The 18,969-nt window shown below is 38.4% G+C and overlaps 3 protein-coding genes and 1 long non-coding RNA gene across 16 annotated transcripts; 2 read left to right on the forward strand and 2 right to left on the reverse strand.

The window, feature by feature from the left end:
• Window positions 1-2,324: 2,324 nt before the first annotated feature.
• On the reverse strand, window positions 2,325-6,886 carry LOC112277037 (NADPH--cytochrome P450 reductase). Of its 4 annotated transcripts, none has more exons than XM_024508997.3 (2): window positions 4,239-6,886; window positions 2,325-2,825 (listed from the first exon to the last, which is right to left on the reverse strand). In XM_024508997.3, the coding sequence occupies exon 1, from the start codon at window positions 6,300-6,302 to the stop codon at window positions 4,251-4,253; it is 2,052 nt and encodes a 683-aa protein (XP_024364765.1). In that variant the 5' UTR covers window positions 6,303-6,886; the 3' UTR covers window positions 2,325-2,825; window positions 4,239-4,250. The 4 variants fall into 4 exon arrangements, with proteins under 4 accessions (XP_024364765.1, XP_024364768.1, XP_024364766.1 ...); XM_024509000.3 differs by having other exon boundaries at window positions 2,325-2,847; XM_024508998.3 differs by lacking the exon at window positions 2,325-2,825 and adding an exon at window positions 3,465-3,747.
• Window positions 6,887-11,781: 4,895 nt separating this feature from the next.
• Window positions 11,782-13,890, forward strand: LOC141044889 (uncharacterized). The gene is made up of 3 exons (XM_073530981.2): window positions 11,782-12,165; window positions 12,328-12,454; window positions 12,610-13,890. The coding sequence occupies exons 1-3, from the start codon at window positions 12,099-12,101 to the stop codon at window positions 12,761-12,763; spliced, it is 348 nt and encodes a 115-aa protein (XP_073387082.1). The 5' UTR covers window positions 11,782-12,098; the 3' UTR covers window positions 12,764-13,890.
• On the reverse strand, window positions 12,541-14,726 carry LOC149986438 (uncharacterized). 10 transcript variants are annotated; one of them, XR_016500683.1, is made up of 4 exons: window positions 14,427-14,726; window positions 14,287-14,318; window positions 14,036-14,116; window positions 12,541-13,192 (listed from the first exon to the last, which is right to left on the reverse strand). It is a non-coding gene; the product is annotated as an uncharacterized LOC149986438 (long non-coding RNA). The 10 variants fall into 10 exon arrangements; XR_016500678.1 differs by having other exon boundaries at window positions 12,541-13,379; XR_016500684.1 differs by having other exon boundaries at window positions 14,287-14,321.
• Window positions 14,727-14,854: 128 nt separating this feature from the next.
• Window positions 14,855-18,962, forward strand: LOC112277036 (uncharacterized). The gene is made up of 2 exons (XM_024508996.3): window positions 14,855-15,429; window positions 15,693-18,962. The coding sequence occupies exon 2, from the start codon at window positions 15,785-15,787 to the stop codon at window positions 18,200-18,202; it is 2,418 nt and encodes an 805-aa protein (XP_024364764.1). The 5' UTR covers window positions 14,855-15,429; window positions 15,693-15,784; the 3' UTR covers window positions 18,203-18,962.
• The last annotated feature ends 7 nt before the right edge of the window (window positions 18,963-18,969 follow it).

Below are 18,969 nucleotides of genomic sequence, written 5' to 3' on the forward strand. Positions count from 1 at the left end.
TTGCTAACTTACCAGACGAGACATCAAAATTATCACATCCTTTAAAATAACATTATAGTGATGAAGATCTTTAAGAACAACATGTTTTTTCTTAAATAGATGGTAAAATACAATGTGTTTGATATCACAACCTAGAAAAAGACTCTCAATATTTGGTATTTTTATTAGAGGTAGGCACTATTCCTAATAGTATTATGAATGTTTTGTTTGAAAGAAGTTACAAAGGTTTCAATAATGATCAAATAATAGAGTGGACTTTTTGCCCTGGAATGGGACATAACCAATGGTTGAGAGGACCTATGAATCATCTTCATAGAGAATCAAGATTAGAATATGTAGAAAATGTAATTTGTTGAATCTTAGACTTCTTCAATATATAATTACTGCTCCTCGTAGAACTTGTCCTTAAAAAGGGAGGTAATGTCACAAATATATATTTATTATAATTATTACCTAGATAATATAAATAAGTAGAAGTAGGTAAAAGTAGATTAATTTCATAATACCTTGTAGAAGAGCTTCTTAGAAGCTTCTTAGATACTATTTTGACTTTATAGGTGGTTGTAGTTGATTCATTAGAAACTTAGTCAACAAGCTAACTATATAATACATGTGTTGGTAGCTTGCAAAATAAGCTAACTATGTAGCATCCATCTAGAAAACTTCCTTTGTAAGTCAAGATACATATCATACAAAGTTAATACGTTTTTGGAGGTCCTATAGAATATCACCACATAAATCTTACGTAGATAATATATATAGAGACAAGAGTGACATCTTCTTCATTCTTTTCAATTCCTTTCTTACTTTTAGTCTAGATTCAAGAATTTCTAGTTTTCTTGTCTTTAAGCAATAACCATTCTAATTTCTTTTTAATATACATAATTCTTTATTTCTATTTTGTGACTTTTCTTTTGACACAGATTTCATATGTTTATGCATATTTTTTCAATTCATGTCCTTGATAGAAGAATTTTGGCAATTTTAAAAGAAAAATATAAAAATCAAAAGTAAGGGTTATAAGATTTAGGATTTAGAATATAATTTTTGTAAAAAGTTTAAAGAATTTGGAGTTAGAATAATGAAGTTATAGCCATTTGAAGTTAAGGTGTCTTTTTAAGACATATTGTTGTTTTTTTTTTAAAATACAAGGAATTGTATAATAACTTTTGGAGATTGAAAGATGTGATTGCAAGGATGATTTCAAGATCTATGTCTTTTGAAAAATAATTTCTATATTTGGAATTTGTATGAAGGAGTTATAGAACATTGAAGACAGCACATGTAATTTGAAGGCTGTAAGTAAGTCATTTTGTTGATAGTAATGGTTGGAGCCATATTTTGAGTTTCCAGATGAATTTTTGGCTCAAAATTTCTAGAAGTGTGTATTAATAGGTTAAGAAGCCATATATCAAAAATTTATAGTATTTAAGTACTTAATTTGTGAGATATGAAGAAAATTACACTCGGGTATATGTATGCAAGGGTTTGAAGCTATTGTTAGGACTTTGGCAATATATCAAGATCCGTAATGAATTTGCATTTGAAATTTGTTGTGGTAGATGTTAAAAATACATTAGTACTTCATATAAAATTTTGGTTTGTTTGGATGGTCTAATCGTGAGATATGAGCTATTGAAGTTTAGAAAAATTTCACCTTAAGGATATATAAGATTTTAGAATATTTTTATCACATTTTGGATTATCTTTGGCACTTAGGGCTTATGTATTGATGTAATTGCTCCTATAGGGACAACTTTATGTATAAACTTGGTATTTTTTTACCTTGAGACTTGGTTGAGCAATTAAAGATAGCCAGAATCTTAGTTCTTTCTTAAAACAAATTCTCTCTATCCCAACAATGCTATAAGAAAAGAATTGTCAAAACTAATTGATACCTTGAAATTGAGAGATTTGAAATGATTAAAAAAAGAATAGATCAAATATAAACCAATCTAAATTAAAAAAACATGTAACTAATTACCAATATGTTAATGATAAGTGATAAAATTGTGCTAGTATTAATCATATATAAATATGATAGTTGTGATGTTGAGAAAGAAGTTCAAGACACAACATTGAGCCTATGTTGGTACGAGTAAAAAACACACTCACATATTATATTGTTGCAATTTGTGTAGTTTGTATATGTTTAACCTTGATATATAATAGATTAAGATATAAAAGTCAATTTTCATGCACCACACTAGTGAACATATTTTGCTGCAATTAAGCAACTTTAAACAAGTACTTTCTACTCTAAATTGCACAATATGTGTGGTTACATGTTGGTGGATATGCATTAGCAATTTGAAGCAACCACAAAGGTGCAACCCTCTAAACATGTGCTTGTATTATATTCTAAGTATTTATGAATGTAGTTTTGAATGGACACCATTCGTAATAACCTGTAATACAAACAAGACCCTAATTCTAGCTTCACCAATGCATTCTCCACAAACATTACAAGCTCAAGTACCAGGAGCTCATTAGTAAAAACAAGGAAAGCAACCACACTAGAAAATAGACAAATAAAACAAAAGAAACCGCAGAAAAGAGATGAACAGAAAAGGAGGCCCAGATTGCCCAATTGGCAGGTGAGGGCAGACCAAAAAGAGTCCCAATGAGGAGGGTGTGCAATGGAGCTGGGGTTCAGAATCATTAATTTAAGGGTCATAGCATATCCAGAAACAGCGCCTGATAGGTCAATTCAGCCACTTCTATAGAAAGTGGGCTGTTGGAATGGATGAGATCAGATCTTGGCAATCCAGCTCCAAACTAGTTCTCGATACGAATCCCTCCATTGAGTTTGCACTAACAGAGTCCTGTCATCCTCAGAAAAGGAATCTACTACAAATCAGTTCACAAGAGTGGGCTGCAACTTGGAAAATAATATTCTTTAATCAGGAAGTGACTCACAGAGGGCTCTGATTAAACATTGTATCGCCCAGCCCTGGCTACTTATCTTCACATCAACTCTACAAAACCAAAATGAGGGCCGCAGCGTAATAAATATCCAATTGGTACCTTGTACCAGATGAACAAAAAATCCACATGACTCCTTGCACCAAAACATTTAATTAGCCCTTAACCCTTAATCCTATCGAATTGCTCAAAAAATAATTCTGGGGTTCCCTTTTCAAATCCAAAACCCTGCACCCTTCCTACCAATACTTATGGGACTCCCAACAATTGATCACCCGTCAGTTAGCCTAGGGACATCCGTAGACACTCATGGAGGACGGACGGATTAAGTAAGGTCAGAGGGTGCTTCAAAATACAGACAATTCCAACTTCACTGCTAAATTCCAGCATCTTTGTGGATATCGTAACTGTCACTAAGGAAGCTCAGTGAAAGACCTCCGATATGCTTATCCGAAAGACAAAACATTGGGAATTCGATGCCAGATAACATTTCAGACAAGAAGTTCCAAAGCTGGCGCGGTCAGAATCTCTACAGTAAGTTTGAGAACAGAATTGATAAGTATTTACCTTCAGCAATCAAGAACAAAAGTACTTAAATAGACTTGCGCTGACTAGAATCCCAAGCTAATGGTTAAATAAAATCACTCTTTAGTAGAGGATTCGTATCCTTGCTTCCCAATACTCACAAACTGGTAAGTACTTGTCGTTTTCTACACACGGCGCTTCTAGAAGACAAGTCCTAGTCATTGGATCGAAATCAGCAGCACGTGCACAAACCACCCACTTGAGGTTTTGAGGCAGAACATCTTTAACAGCATAAATCTGACTAAAAACAACGACCACAATAGTCAGTCAAATCGCCTGGACAGTAACGAAGAAAACACTTTTTCTGGTGGAATCCATTAATTTCATCCGATCGAACTACAATAACCCGTGGGTACTGAAATTCACTCACAACACCGTCTGAAAACAATGTGCATCGAGACTAGCAAGTTCCTTAAAGAATTCAGAGGACGGGACATGAAATTCGATCCCAGTTACAAGAAGAAGGCGCCGTGTCCTTTCAAAGCTATGCGAGACACTGTACACTCCTAAGAAACTCAACTGCGTTGATTTAACCACCACTACGATAACTATTCACTACACTGATACCTTACAGCTGAAAAGCATCTTAATTCCATCCTGCATCGCACAATGTGTGCATTGATTAAGTATCTCTGCATTGATCCAATCCAAGGAATTGGATCAATCTGTGCCACTATTCCCTGATCTACGGCTACATATGATCTAGATATGGTAAGCAGTACTCGTACCGAAAGGGAAGGCTACCAGACATCGCGCAGATACCGCCCGTCCACCTGGAGTTGCTTCACAATTGCCTCAGCCTTCGAGCCCTCTGCGCCCTCCTCCTGCTGAACAATAGTGTGCAGCATCCTGTGCACATCTCTCGCCATCCCCTTCGCGTCACCACAGACGTACAAGTACCCACCACCCTTAATCAAACTCCACACTTCTCCTGCTTGCTCAAGCATTTTGTCCTGGACATACTCCTTCTTGGAACCCTCCCTGGAGAATGCTACTGTGAGTTCCATCACTCCTTTCTCAACATAACTTTTGAGCTCGTCCTCGTAAATAAAATCTTGAGTACGTGATCGGCATCCAAAGAAGAGCTTCGCCGGCCCAAGCATTGACCCTGATTCCTGAAGAGCAGCTCTCTCTTGTAAGAACCCCCTGAATGGTGCCAAGCCAGTTCCAGGGCCTACCATTACAACTGGAGTAGAGGAGTCTGCGGGTAACCTGAAATTGGATTGGCGCACAAAAATGGGAGCCCAGCTGCAGCCATCCGCGCTACAAGCTTCATTAGACTGTGCATTTTTCATCCAGGTGGAACAAACACCACGGTGGATGCGTCCCGTGGGGCTAGGGCCATGGACGAGCGCACAAGTGACGTGAATTCTGGAAGGGGACAATTTGGGGGATGACGAGATTGAGTAAAATCGTGGCTGCAAACGAGGCGCAACACTCGCGAAGAAGACACCAAGTGGCAACTTAACGGAGGAAAAGGCGGCCAATACCTCGATCAAGCTCCGCTGGCTCTGCACTACCCACTTGGAGTACTCTTCCTTACCCTTCAGAGAAGCTAGATATGTCAATCTTTCAGCTTCTTCCGGGTCAGATGCAAAAGCCGCCAATGCCATCAACACGGCTTTCCTCGGAGGGTTGAGCAAATCAGTGTAACGACGCAAAGCTGTCTCCAGCAACAATGGACCTGGAAATGGCGGGGGAAGAGATCCAGCCAGTAGCTGCCCCTCTTCAGCGTCCACATGAAGCGAGAAAATTGTATCAAGAGGCATTCCCAAGTACTTGGCGGCTTCCTCCACATCATCCCGACTATTCTCCACATAGACTCCGACATGATCACCAGTTTCGTAGGACAGTCCCGTATTAGCGATGTCAAACTCTAAGTGAGTGCAAGACCTGCCTGATTCAGGGCTATGAAGCTCCTTCACAAACGCCACCTCCGCCTTGCACGGATGAACAGCATCGTAAGCGGCTTGTCCAATTTTCTTACCAGAGTACTCTTCCACATGAAGCTTCGTTCCAGGTTCGTAAATCACTGTGCGATACTCCGCAACAGCAGCAAGATAAGCAGTCTTCGGGGTAGTGGCTTGTGAGTCCTCGGGGTCTTTTAACAGAACATCAAGTTCCGGCCAGAGCTTTTCCTTCCATGCGGCAAAGTCATCCTCAATGGATTGATCGTCGTCGCCGAGACCGACTTCCACAATCCGCTTCGCACCATGCTTCGCGAATGCAGTATCGATTTTTTTAGCCACTTTGTTGAAGTGCTCGTACTGCCGGTTACCCAGACCGAACACTCCAAACCTCAACTCGCTCAAATGTAGCTCCAACTCCTCTCCGTTTTCAATAAACCAATGGTAAAACCGCGCCGCGTTATCAGTAGGTTCGCCATCCCCATAAGTCGCCACCATGAACAACGCAAATTTCTCCTTCTTCAACCTCGCCGCATACTGCTCATCATCCGCGGCGTAATCATCGAGATCCAAAACCTTGAACACGGCAGAGCCCTCGTACCGCGACTTAGCCTCTTCCACAATCGCCTTAGCGAAGCCCTCCGCTGTACCCGTCTGCGTCCCGAAGAAAACCGTCACTCGCTTCACAGAGCTGTTTTCTTCCACTTCATCCTCAATCGGCGCCACGGGCTTCGCCACCACCACCACGGGCTTCACAGGTTTCGCTCCTTGCTGCCTCCACACGAAGAACGCCACCGTCCCCACTAGAAGCAAACACGCCCAAACCTCGAAAATGCTAAAAAATGGCGGCATGAACGACAACGCCATACCTGTGGTAGTGGTCATCTCCCCTCGCCGCCTCAAAACCTCAAAACATAAATCCTCCTCTTCACTCCCCAGTTTCTCTTCTGCACCCTCATGCCACACAAACCAAAAACCCACCTCGCAAACTTCTACAGCAGCTCCCGCACACTAAATCCACGGACGCCAGAAACAAACTCGACTCCCAATCACCCAAACCTAAGCAATCTCACGGCCCCCGACATGAAAGGGCTACTGCAACACAACAAGAATAAGTCTCCCCAGCCACAACATCACCAACCTCAACCTCCACAGAAGGATTCGAAAGCGCAAGTACAACCACCGCAGCGACCAACGAGGCGAACCCCGCAACCAACGACCTCCCTAAAATGGATTTGCAGGCATTTCAAACTTCAACCCTGTGCCAACTAGGGATCCATAAATCGGTGCTTACTGCACAGAAGAAGAAGAAAAAGGTAGACGTGGGTGCTCGCTATCCACTAGAGGAAAGAAGCCAGGCGCATCAGCCTTGCTACAGGGATCAAGCAAAAGAGTGAGCAACTAACCACACAAAGCGAGAAAGCAAGCACCTGAGGAATAGACCTGGTACTGTGGAACAATCAAAGGGAAAGTGATTCTCATGGTGAAAGCCAAGCGCGAGAGGCCGGCGCAGCAGACGACGCCGTCCACAGCGTCGTCACAAGGGATGTGGAAGTGTGGGTTGGATGAACACAATGGTGCGTTTTTCATGATGGTTAGGCTGGGTGGGTCAATTCAGTAAAAACTTGGGTCTATTTAACATTCCCCTTTTTAATGTCTCTTAAATGTTAGAATGTCTCAACCAAAGACTTCATTGTACAAAAGTTTTAACTGAATTTATATAGGTTTAATTATAGTTTGTATGAAAAGAAATTGAGTTGTTGCCCATGTATCACTAAACTTGTAAATCTTAGATAATGTTTGAATTTGATAAGGTATATATATATATATATATATATATATATACATATATTTATTGAAGTTAGGGATTGGACTCTAATTTATAGATGGATTAGGATTTTAGTGTGTGAATTACAAGTGAAGATGCATTCATTGCCTTCAAATAATTTAAGTAATAGTTTGTAAAAAAAGAATGCAATGGTATTATAAACAAATTCCATAAAATTGTCCATAGAATTACAACATGGCAAGTATATCAACATTAAAAATATGATTCGAGTGTTAAATAGATTTATTGTAATCAAATTTATTGGCACAAATTATCTTATGATTTTAAAATATTATATTTTAAAATATTATATTTTAAAATAAATAAGTAAAACAATTATCTATTAGATGATAAATATATGGATGAATTTTATTATTAAAAGAATAATAATAATTTTAAGAGATTGAATACTAAAACAAAAAATGATTCCTTCTTCATTATACTTTATAAATGTATAAAATTAATAGTTTTAGTATTTTACCAATTTCTTCATAGTTTTAGAAAAAATATTTAATATAAACTTATATAATAATTATTCTTATAGAATCAAAATTTAATTAACTTTATTTTTGATTTTACCTTCTTACATCCAAATATTATATTTTATGCATTCTAATTAGATCATTAAAGACTATAAGTACACATCTATATTTTTTTAAGACCTCACAATCATTCTTAAATTAAAATAGAATAATTAAAGAATCCAATGGCATATATTCAAAGATTGTATCATTTTAGATATTTAATTTTAAATTTATAATGGCTCAAAAGATATATCTAAAAATATAATAGAAATTATTTAAATCAATAATATGTAGTTTTTTATTTTTTATTTTTTTTATTTAATAAAAAAATAAAAAAATATAGAGAAGGAAGAAATTTTAAATGTATTTATATGCATAATTTTAAATGTATTTATATGTATATTGCTAGAAATATCTTTGAGGGCCAAATTAGTAAAACAATATTCAATATTATTAGAATTTCATCCAATCCTATCATTCTAGGACTATTGTAATTAAAAAGATATAATCCATCCATAGATTGGAAGTTTTATAAGTTTAGATTTCGTATTAAAATTCCTTCAGGCAAAATCTATCAAGAAGTTATCAGCAACAAAATCCTTATTCCTTGGAGCAAGGGCTTTGGTGAAGTTGGCTTAGAAAGAAATGTCATTTTTTATTTGTGTAACTCTAGCTCATGAAGAAACAAGCTTGCTAGTAGCTATCTCAAAGCAATATAAGAAGTTTCAGGGTATCTTTGAAAAGAAAAATGTTGATATACTCTCATAGCATTAATCGTATGATTGTGCTATTGATCTTCAAAAAGGGATTCAACCACCATTTGGCACAATTTACAATATATCATAGAATAAGCTTTTGGCATTGAAGGATTATATAAACAAAAATCTTGCAAAGAATTTTATTTGGCATTTCAAATCTCTAGTAAGTGCACCAATATTTTTTGTGAAGAAAAAATATGAATCTTTGCAAATGTGTATTGATTATCAACAAAATAATGGTGATATAATGGTATTATAAATAAATTCCATAAAATTATCTATAGCATCAACAAAATAATGGTGAAAAATCATTATCCATTAATATTGATATTAGGACTTTTAAAGCAACTCAATCAAGCCAAAATCTATATCAAAATAGATCTTTGTGGAGCATACAATTTGATAGGAATTAAAAAAAATAAAAAAAAAATGAATAAAAGACAACATTTCAAACAAAGTATGGATATTTTGAATATAATGTCACACCTTTTGGATTGATAAATATTTTAGTTATATTCCAATATTTGATGAATGATGTTCTTTTAAAAATTCTTAGAAAAGTTTGTTGTTTGCTATTTTGATGATATCTTAATATTTTCTAGAAAAGTTTTTTAGAAGCTTCATGGATGTTATTTTGACTTTACATGTGTTTGTACTTGATTAGTAGGATAGAAACTTGGTCAACAACTTAATCATATGATGGTAGCTTACGGAACAAGCTAACTATGTAGCATACATATAGAAAATTTGCCTTGCAAGTTAAAATATATGTCTTTTAAAGTCAACATATTTTGGTCATTCTATAGGATATTGCCATGTAGCTCCTAGTTAAGAGTATATATAGAGGCAAGAGTGAACTCTTCTTCACTCTTATTGAAGACTTTCTAGTCTTTTTGTTTTTAGTAATAGCCATTCTATTTTAATACTATATCAACTTTGAGTGACTTTCTAGTTCTTTTGAGTGACATAAGAGTATATTGAAGATTTCTTTCTTTGAGCTTCATATCTTTGATACAAAGACTATCAAATGCTTTATTAAAAAAAAATATATCTTACTCTAAAGGCTAAAAAAATTAATATTTAATTAATAATATATTACTTTCTTGAAGCCAAAATAATTTTATTTTTGTGCTACTTTTATCATTACATCTGTTGATTGAAGTTTTCTTGAACAAATTTGTAGAGCATCTGCTAAAGATTCATTAGTTTATAATATGAAGTAGTGCCTTGATAACAAAAATTTCAAATTCATGAAAGATCTTTTATATTTTGAAGATTTTTTACATATTTTAGAAGGAATAATGTAACTTTTTATTCTTCAAACTTATTATGATTTTTTAGTTGCAAGACATTTTAGGTTTAATAAAACGTTAGAGCTTATGTCTTAAGATTTTTGGTGGCGTCAAATGTAAAAAATTGTGAAGGACTTTGTCCTCTTGTGTGACATTTATTCAAGATTGAAGAATTCTTGACATTGTCTTTATGAACTACTATTTCGAGAAGAAAACAACCATCACTACCATACATTAAAATATATAATCATGTAAAATATGAGGTAAAAAAGATCCTTGATTTTTGACAAAAAAGAAGTAAGTTGAAGTATTTTATTTATTACAGCAGCTATAATATGAATGAACATATGTGAAAATTAGCAAAATATCTAATTAATGTGCCACAAAAGATATAGGAATTTCATTGATGCTATTCTCAAAAACATAAACCTATTTTAAGATAACTTTTTTATGAAGCTACTACTAAAATATTGTATATAACAAAGAAAGCAAATATGAAATCGTTGCTCCTCCTGAAACTCGGAATTAGAGAAGTGATGTTACAAACATCTAACAAAAAGATTTTAGAAATATTCTTAGAATATTTTATTAGATTCTAAAAACATTTATGATGATTAAGAAAGTTATTTGAGAAGCTTCTTAGGGTTGCTTCATCTTCAAGCAACATAAAAACTTTTTGAGGAGCTTTCTAAGATTGCTTCATCTACAAGCAACATAAAAACTTCTTGAGAAGCTTCTTAATACCTAATATATATAGGAGTTGAGGTTGAGGGGATCTTTAGTCTTGACAATACATTTCTTGGAGCTCTAGCTTGTCTCTCTTAGTATTGATCTTCTACTCATTTGGTTTAATCAAGTTCTTGTTAGCTTTCTTATTGAAATTTTTTCATTCAACTTCTTGTTTGGTCTCTTGTATGATGTATTTGTGACACCCGTCAAAGCAATTGGACACTTATCAAAGTAATTAAACATCACAAGGTGAGAGCAACAAGTAAAAAGATAATAGTAACAATTCCAATACCACTACAAAATGCAAAGGACCTCTTGAGTATGGGCTAAGGAGGTTGAGTATTAAAAAATTGACTTAGTACCATAATAGTGGTTGAGACTTAGCAGAATGGAGTATATTATTATCAAACAATACAACCTTGAGTTACAATAATATTTGACTAAATTCCAAATTTTGGTAATAAATAGCTTGTTTATAGATTTGTGTGTGTTGTTGGTTATGATTATTGTTAAGTTTTGTCTTGTACTTACTTGCAACCTCTAAAGCTAGAGTAACATAAATATATCTTTTGTTACTACAAACATTATTAAAATAAAGAAAGACTAAGAAAAAAATAAATAAAACATACCAATCTACTAAAATTAATCTATTAAATAAGAACTTAAAGTAACAAAACAATCTCAAAAAAGTCTATTGATTCTACAAAAATTTATGAAACAAATTGTGAGATTACTTTTGCTTTACACAAAACATCTATGACTTTTAAAAAAAATGCCTCCTATACATTACCACCATGTAGTAAATACAAATTATGTAGTATATTAAGTTCATATCATATTTTATACAACAATAATTAAAAAAAATGAATTTGACAATATATTAGTCAATCATGTAAAAAGTGCACAATACACAATTCTGCTTAAAAAATATGATGCACTATAAAATGAAGGTAACCATGAATTATTCCAAATATACAAATATATAAACACACATTCATACTTGAAGAAGAAAAGAATGCAAAAATAACAATCTGGTTTAGGAATTTATCATCCACAATTGAAAGTAGACAATCCTACATATGTATATATATATATATATATATATATTATTTCACACTCACATACATGCTTGGAAATAATTCACGGCGGCAACATAAACGTCTTTGAGTTCGCCGCTGCACCCACGCTGTCTCAGCTGCATGCCCTAATTCCTTAACTAGAACAGTGCCCACCGATTCCCATGAGCACTTAACTTAGTGTCGTGTGCCTACTAAGCCGTGGTGACGATTGTCATGGGGTTGTCAGGATTGGAATGATGCATTTTGAGTGGTGACCAGTGCGCACAGTCACGTTTCAACATGGTTGATTGAGTGCACCAGGCTCGGGGTGGCTGGTTTGCGCGTTGGATTGTCTGGTAGAGAGGTGGGTTGAATGAAGGTGCACTCTCGTATTGGCAGCCGTGGTTATGTCTGTAAATCCAAGTGCTGCAAAGGGGTGCTGAGAACGACAAACGTGTATGTGGGAAGTGCACTGTTTGTAGAATAACATTGATGCGAGTAGGTGCGGTGGTTGAGGGGAATGTTTTACGCCGCGGATGTGCTTGGAGTCTTTGTGCTGGTACGTGGCTCATGATGTGGACAAATGGGCACTGCGCGAGTAGATGAGATCACCATGATGCTGCTTTCAAAAAGTTGTGAATATCCAAAGAAGTGCTTCTGTAGACTTTCCCTGCATCTCGCAAGTGCACTAACAGAGTTTCATGGGAGACGTGTCCACCAGGTTGTTGCCTCGGTTCAGATCGTTTGTTGGGTACAAGGTGTAAAGTACACGCGATGCACTACATTATTCGATTGCGTGGTCTCGAGAATATTCGGGAAGGAACCTTTCGCGTCTCGTTCGTGTTAAGGTGTGCTCTCCATTGGATTCCTCAACGTATACATCCTGTTTCGAATCCTGTTGAATAATTTGCTGTTATTGTGTAAACTAAAGACTCGCACGAAGTATCGTACCTTAGCTTTCCCTTGGATAACGAGAAATTTAACGAATACAAATTTGACGCAGGCAAACAATGGTTTGCAGCAATAGGTTGAGCAGATTAAGCCTTGCTGCTGCTGCTGCTGCTCTAGTTCCTCTCAAAATGCGTAGATGCAGGAGTTTTTATAGTAAACATGATCCATTGCTGAATGGCACACACTCACTGTCAAGCACCGACTGACGTTAAACAACTCCAAGTGCACTGAAAATCAAGCAACAAAGATGCCCACTGAGCAATCGTGTGCGAAGCTATCACGAAGAGGCTCAGAGCAATCATCTTCTGGAACGCAACAAACTTCATCCACTGTCTCGTACCTTGCCTCACCTCTACGTCCAAGAAAGTCACCGCGAATGTAAGATGCGAAGAAACCACCAAGGATCAAGTCCGCAATTCATCCGTAAGGAATATTGAAATGCAACACTTCCGTGATGTCTTTTGAAACAGCACAAGCTCCACTGGTGGACCTTCCAAACAATGATAGCTCGGTTCAGGAGAATGTATCACCATGAACGACGCCGTTTTCAACCACCGGCAGATCACCCAACACGTCGGCACTCGCATGGTCATTGTCACATTCTTTTCTGATACTCCAACACTTCCCCTGCGCAACTGCTCGCAGTATTTGAGAATTGAAATCTTGTGTTCTTTCACCATGGTCAGTCATCAACGTCCTACTTGGCAGACTTCCACTGCATCTATTAAATGCGATTTCTTAGCAAACTGTTGCTACTAGTTACAGGCACTTCGCACCAATTCCAACGCCAAGTATTTAGATAGCCACTTCTTCTTTGTGAAACTGAAAAGTGGAATGGACAACAAAACGAATATTTACGTAGGATCATGAGATGTTTAACACCCAGAAGAGCACTGAAGCTCGTTAGCAGTTATCCGCAGTCTGCACTATGCAATGACAGCATAACCATGTCCAAACCTTCTACGATTAAGACAGAAAGGACATGCAAGTGCTGTCACATAGACAGATGTAAGCAAATGGCTGGAGCGAGCTCCTTTCTGGTCAGATGGAACACCAACTCTGCAGGAATTACTATGTTGCATTTAAAACGAGGGTGCTCTGAAAATTGCAGGAAGAGATAATTTATGACCATCTTCATGTGCTTGAGATGAACATTCTTTAGAAATCATACAGTTATCTGATCAGACATTAATGCCTCTGTATGATTTGTAGGCTGGGACTGGAAACAATGCCTAATTGCATGAGAAATGCATCAGAAAGAAGAAACTGACTGAAAATCAAATGATATGTTAAACAATGAGTTTCTTCTGTCTTAAAGCAGTGCAAAAACTATTGCGAATTTAGGGTTATTATTAGTGTTTCATTGTATAATAATAGTGACAAATAATGTTGCAGATTCAAGCATCATCAGATGGAATATTGGTAGGTGTAGGATGGGGCAGGAGTATTGTAGGGGAGGGAATTTATGTGCACCATACCGGCCTTTAAATCAAGCAAATGTCCTGACGTCGTCATTTCACCATAGTGGGTGGAAAGCGAGAAAGGGTTTATACAACAGCCTGAAGGTAATCAAGACCAAAAAAGATTTTTAAAAAATTCCTAGAAAATTCATTTTCTGCTTTCCTCTTGTAAACCATGCAATGGCTAATTATTACCCATAAGAAGATTTTTCTTTGCTTCCATGATTCAACAAAAAAAATTACATTTTGCCTTTAACCTGTATACTTACCATCCTCTTCACCAGATAGTATTATGTCAAAACTGCTGCAAAGAATGGTTGTAATTCATCAAAAACGTTTACATGAAGCTGGAACACCTTGCAAAATCTCAACATCAGCCGAACAATTAATATAGATATCACTTGCTTACCTGCTTTTCTCTTTCAGTCGTTCCCATTTCACCAGTTGTAAACCCAAACGGAGAGGCCGAAGTCATAGTGAAGAGGTGATATAACTGTTACTGAAACTGCAAATCGGTTGAATCTTTGCATTCGATTGTCGTAAGCCCATCGGCTGGGTGAGCTGCCGGAGATTTGATCAGCCTCTACACCGGACAATCAGCTGATCAGTTTCTCAGCTTGGAGATTTGATCAGCCGTTGCCCTGGTGATTGAGGTAGCAGGTTTTCCTTTGATGAAGGGGTGGACTAAAGGAGCTTTGAAGGGTTGTTGTCTAAATCGATTCCTCACGTGAAGCGTGCACATGATGCTAATTCCTCCTCAATTTCACCGCTAGGCCCGTTGCAGTGCGTCTCGTAACGTAAATGGTGGTGCATTCGTGAATCATGTCGATCACCACTACTTAAATTTCATTTATTTCCTGTGCTGCGCAAGCAGACATGTGAGCGACCAAGGGAGGGTAAGGGGGAATCCGCATAGCGTCATTGACTCTGGCATTGCCTCACCAAAGAGCACCATGAGATTGCCGTAGCCTCGGAGTAGAATGCTATGAGCAGGACTGAAGCTCATAGAGAAAGCAGGAAACTTGACGGTCTTTATGTTGGCCAGAATCTAAACCGCGACGGTGAAGCACTTCCAAATGCTATTGAAGCAGGCATTGATGCTGCTGAGGGAGAAAGTCGCTTAACTCTAATACTAAACGGCTCAATAAAAAAAACTTCACTGATAATATCTAAAATTGGTCTTAAGGTTGCAAATTCTGCATTTAATTAAGGAAAGGAATACCGATCAAATCAAGTGATCAGAAAATTGAGCAGCTCGCATTCAGTTTTAGCCCGTCCGCGGAGCAAGAAGCCGGATTGCAAGAGCAGCAGGAAGTCTCGTATAGGGTCGCGACTAGAATCAGAAAGGGCTCACGATTGTGAAGGCCAGACCGAAGTTGCCAACCAAGTCGATGCTGGCTTCAAATCATGAGGTCCGATTTCTGCTCAGCGAAGAGATAAAATAAAAGTTGGAGATAGAAAATCTTGGGAAGCAGTTGGTCATGCAGTTCTGGTATGGATAAGTGTCGCATGAGAAAGCCTTGACAGGATAGGTACTCCAAAATTCGCTACCAACGGTTTGAGGATCAATTACAACTCAACAATGTCCATCTATTTTCATGGTCAGATTCGAGTGCTACTACAAAGTGTACTTTTCATTCTTAACAATTCGAGATGTGGATCTTTGTATGAACAGGCTAAAGGTTTCGAATCCTTTTTTGTGAAATTAGCAGACAGAATTCGCTCTCTTGTATTTAGGCAAAGGAGCGTTGTTCTACTGTGACATATATGATGGAGTTGAAAGTCCAAACTGAGATGTCAGATGACTGTAGCTACGATTCTCTGTGGGAGGACGAGTGCATGAGATACTTGGAACGTGCACCAGAGTTTCGTGCAAGACTACAGTATGAAGTCAGAGTGATCCTCAGCTCACCTGCTTTCCAAGTTGCTGGGTGCACTGTATCTGCATTCTCTCGCATTTATCAGAAAACGTTTAAGAAAACCTTTGACACTGTGGGCTTCAGCACGGCAGCGAGGCTCTGCAGATCAATGCCTCACGTAGTGCAGAGGGCATTACTAATAGACGATGGGAAACTGCAACTGGTGGATACTCCAAAAAACCACCGCATTGTGGGTGGTATCAGGTCAGGATTACGGAGAGTCGTGTACGATGTCCTCAGTGTGCACCGAGGAATATACATCAATGCAGTGGAAGGGCTATGCGATCAATTGATTGGACAACCCTTGAAAGAAGTTCTGGTGGATCATGGATACCACACTGCCTCAGTAGAATGCATGCTCCGGGATATGCCGGACATCGCGTTTCTGGACGAAAGCAAAGAAATGATACGAGTTTATTTGTGTAACGAAGCTGAGGACCCTGCTCTAACAGATGGCTTGCTTATTCGACGGACCTCACTAGTGAAAAGCTTTGCGGATGTGCCCGAATGTATGACTAAAATCGATGAAACTAAGCGCAATAAGAGAGGGCCCACAGGCAGTTGCTACTCCGAGCTACTTGAGAAGGAAAACCTGCAAGCTCCGAGGGATGATGTGGATGCTGCCGCAGAATTGATAACAAGTCCTGCAGGTCCAAGATGTGGGCCAAATGGAATGGCCCCTGAGGAGCTATCAGATCTTCGAGTCCTCTGTGCCGCTGAGAGCAGTGGCCCATATAGGAGTGAATCGCTTTACCATGCGGAAGATGTAGCTCGCAATGTTCGTCTGCGTTTGAGATTGCTCCTGACATTACAGAACGACGGCGGTGGAATCAAAGTCGAGGAGTTGCCGTCTACTTACGTGAAAATGTTCGCGGTTCAACTTGATCTACCAGCCCTTGGATTTGATTCAATTCAAGAGCTTGCTAGCGAATGGAAGGATATCTTACTTTTAAATAGTTGGAATCCTGAATGGGTCTTTCCCATCAATACCACTGAGAATAGTCGTGTCTTGAACACCATAATTACTGGGTTAAGATCTGCGGTGTTTGTCATTTTATTGGCACGCTATCCTGAGGGCCTCCAACCATTAGAGTTTACGGAATGTTTACAAGAGGAGCTCTCTGCAAAAATCGATGAGATTCTTACCAACAACGGTTACGACTTGAAGGACATGAGCAGAGCGCTAGAATCTTTATCCAAAAGCCCAGCGGAATTTCAGCTTTCTAATTGCTATGAGCTTCGTCTACTACTAAAGGACTTGGAAGACTTCGTCCGTCTCGGCTGCCGAGAGGATGGTGCTTTAATAATCAAGTTAAGAGATGCTGAATTTCCGTTGCTTGACCTTCTTGACTGCGATGTGTCCGAAGAATTTGCAGATGTTGATGCAATCAGGGAAAAGTTGCAAACAGCCACGGGCTACCCCCAGAACCCAGCTGCAGAATCAAGTGGCAGTGAAACAAATATCCAACTCCCTAAAACCGTCAGTAGTGAAGAATCGAAAGCACCTGGTGTAGAGAGGAACCCAGCATCCCTGCTAACGTCTCCAGAATCAATCTCGGAACTCACGTCTAAGCAAGCCAGCTCAACTCACAGGCTGAAGCATGAAATTCGGATGATATTCGGATGCCCAGAGTACATGGAGAATGGGATTACAGTGCAGGAGTTTTCCACGGTTTACAAACAACGGACTGGCCAGCTCCCTAAGTTAGGTGAATTCGACTCTGTGAGGTCAATGCTGCAGGCGATGCCTGACGTCGTGAACTTCGAGGTGCGTTCTACATCTGACGACCAGAAAATCACGCTTGTACAGAGCCGGAAGAACATGCGCATTCTGTCGATCTCTAAGGTGGGTCTCAGACAAATGCTCTTCTGGGCTCTTACGAAGAACACCAGCGGCGTTTGGCCTGAACTGCTCGACGGCTGGTATTTAGACTTTGCAGGGTGGCCGATGTCCAGCGCTCTTGTTAGCCACGGTTACGACAAACCACGCCATGCACCTCTGCAGCCCATCACGGAGTTTCTGCATGACATGTCTGATATTGTGGCGGTGAGCAAAGATGATCCAAGTCTCTGGGTGTGGACTGGGTCGTATGATGATCCTACTGTGGCTGATGCGACACTGTCTGGAGTATCTGAAACAACTGTTCAGTATGATCCCATCAAGGAGGAGTATGAATGCGCGAAGTGGCACAGAGGAGTCGCAAAATCCGCTTATGCGCACCAAGTGAGCAAAGAGGATGAAGCAGGCGATGAGGATGATGTCTAGCTTCGTTCTCTTTGTAAGGGCAGCAACGGAGACATCGAACGGGCCCACGAGAAGTTGCACGAAGAGGGTGTGAAAACTAAGATCAGCAACGCAGAAAACTCTGATTCGGACATTTGGGAAACTCCTAATCCTGATGTTGCACATGCAAAGAACATGGTTAAATCTGTTTCGAAGAATCACGTTCAGACTCCTTCACAATCACCAGGACCAGGAGGTCATCCTGAAGCCAACCAAAGCTTGGCCAATGTCTGTCCCTACTGAGATACATTCTCTTCTGTCACAAGATTCAAAGCTTCACTTAGGGTTTTCAAAAATTAAGTACAAAATATGGGTAATGAAGAAGATCCAAGCAAATCACGATCTGTCTGTGGTTGCAGAAAGCCAAGATGCAGACAGTTTTCCATTGGAACGGAAAAGTTCTACGAGAGGAACTGTAAACATGAATTTTCAAAGCAATATCAAGTTCTACTGTTAAAGATTGGTGAAAAACTAATGTTGAAAATCTCTAACTTACCATAGAATGTAGTTCAATGGATAGTTGTACAATAGCAATGGTTGAAAGTTTCGTGAATTTTTAATGTCGTATACAGTTAGAAAAACTTTTCCCATTCAGCACAATGTGAAGTTTAAATAGTCTGTCGCTTCACAGTATTTCTAATTGAATTTTTGGGTCCACTTTACAGAAAAATAAATACACCTTGTATATTTACATAATTTTTGTATAAATACCAATCCAAAGATGACTAATTAATAAAATTAATACGTAT

This window comes from Physcomitrium patens, chromosome 24 (assembly GCF_059467195.1).
Source record: "Physcomitrium patens ecotype Gransden chromosome 24, ASM5946719v1, whole genome shotgun sequence".
In the NCBI taxonomy this organism is placed as follows: Eukaryota; Viridiplantae; Streptophyta; class Bryopsida; order Funariales; family Funariaceae; genus Physcomitrium; species Physcomitrium patens.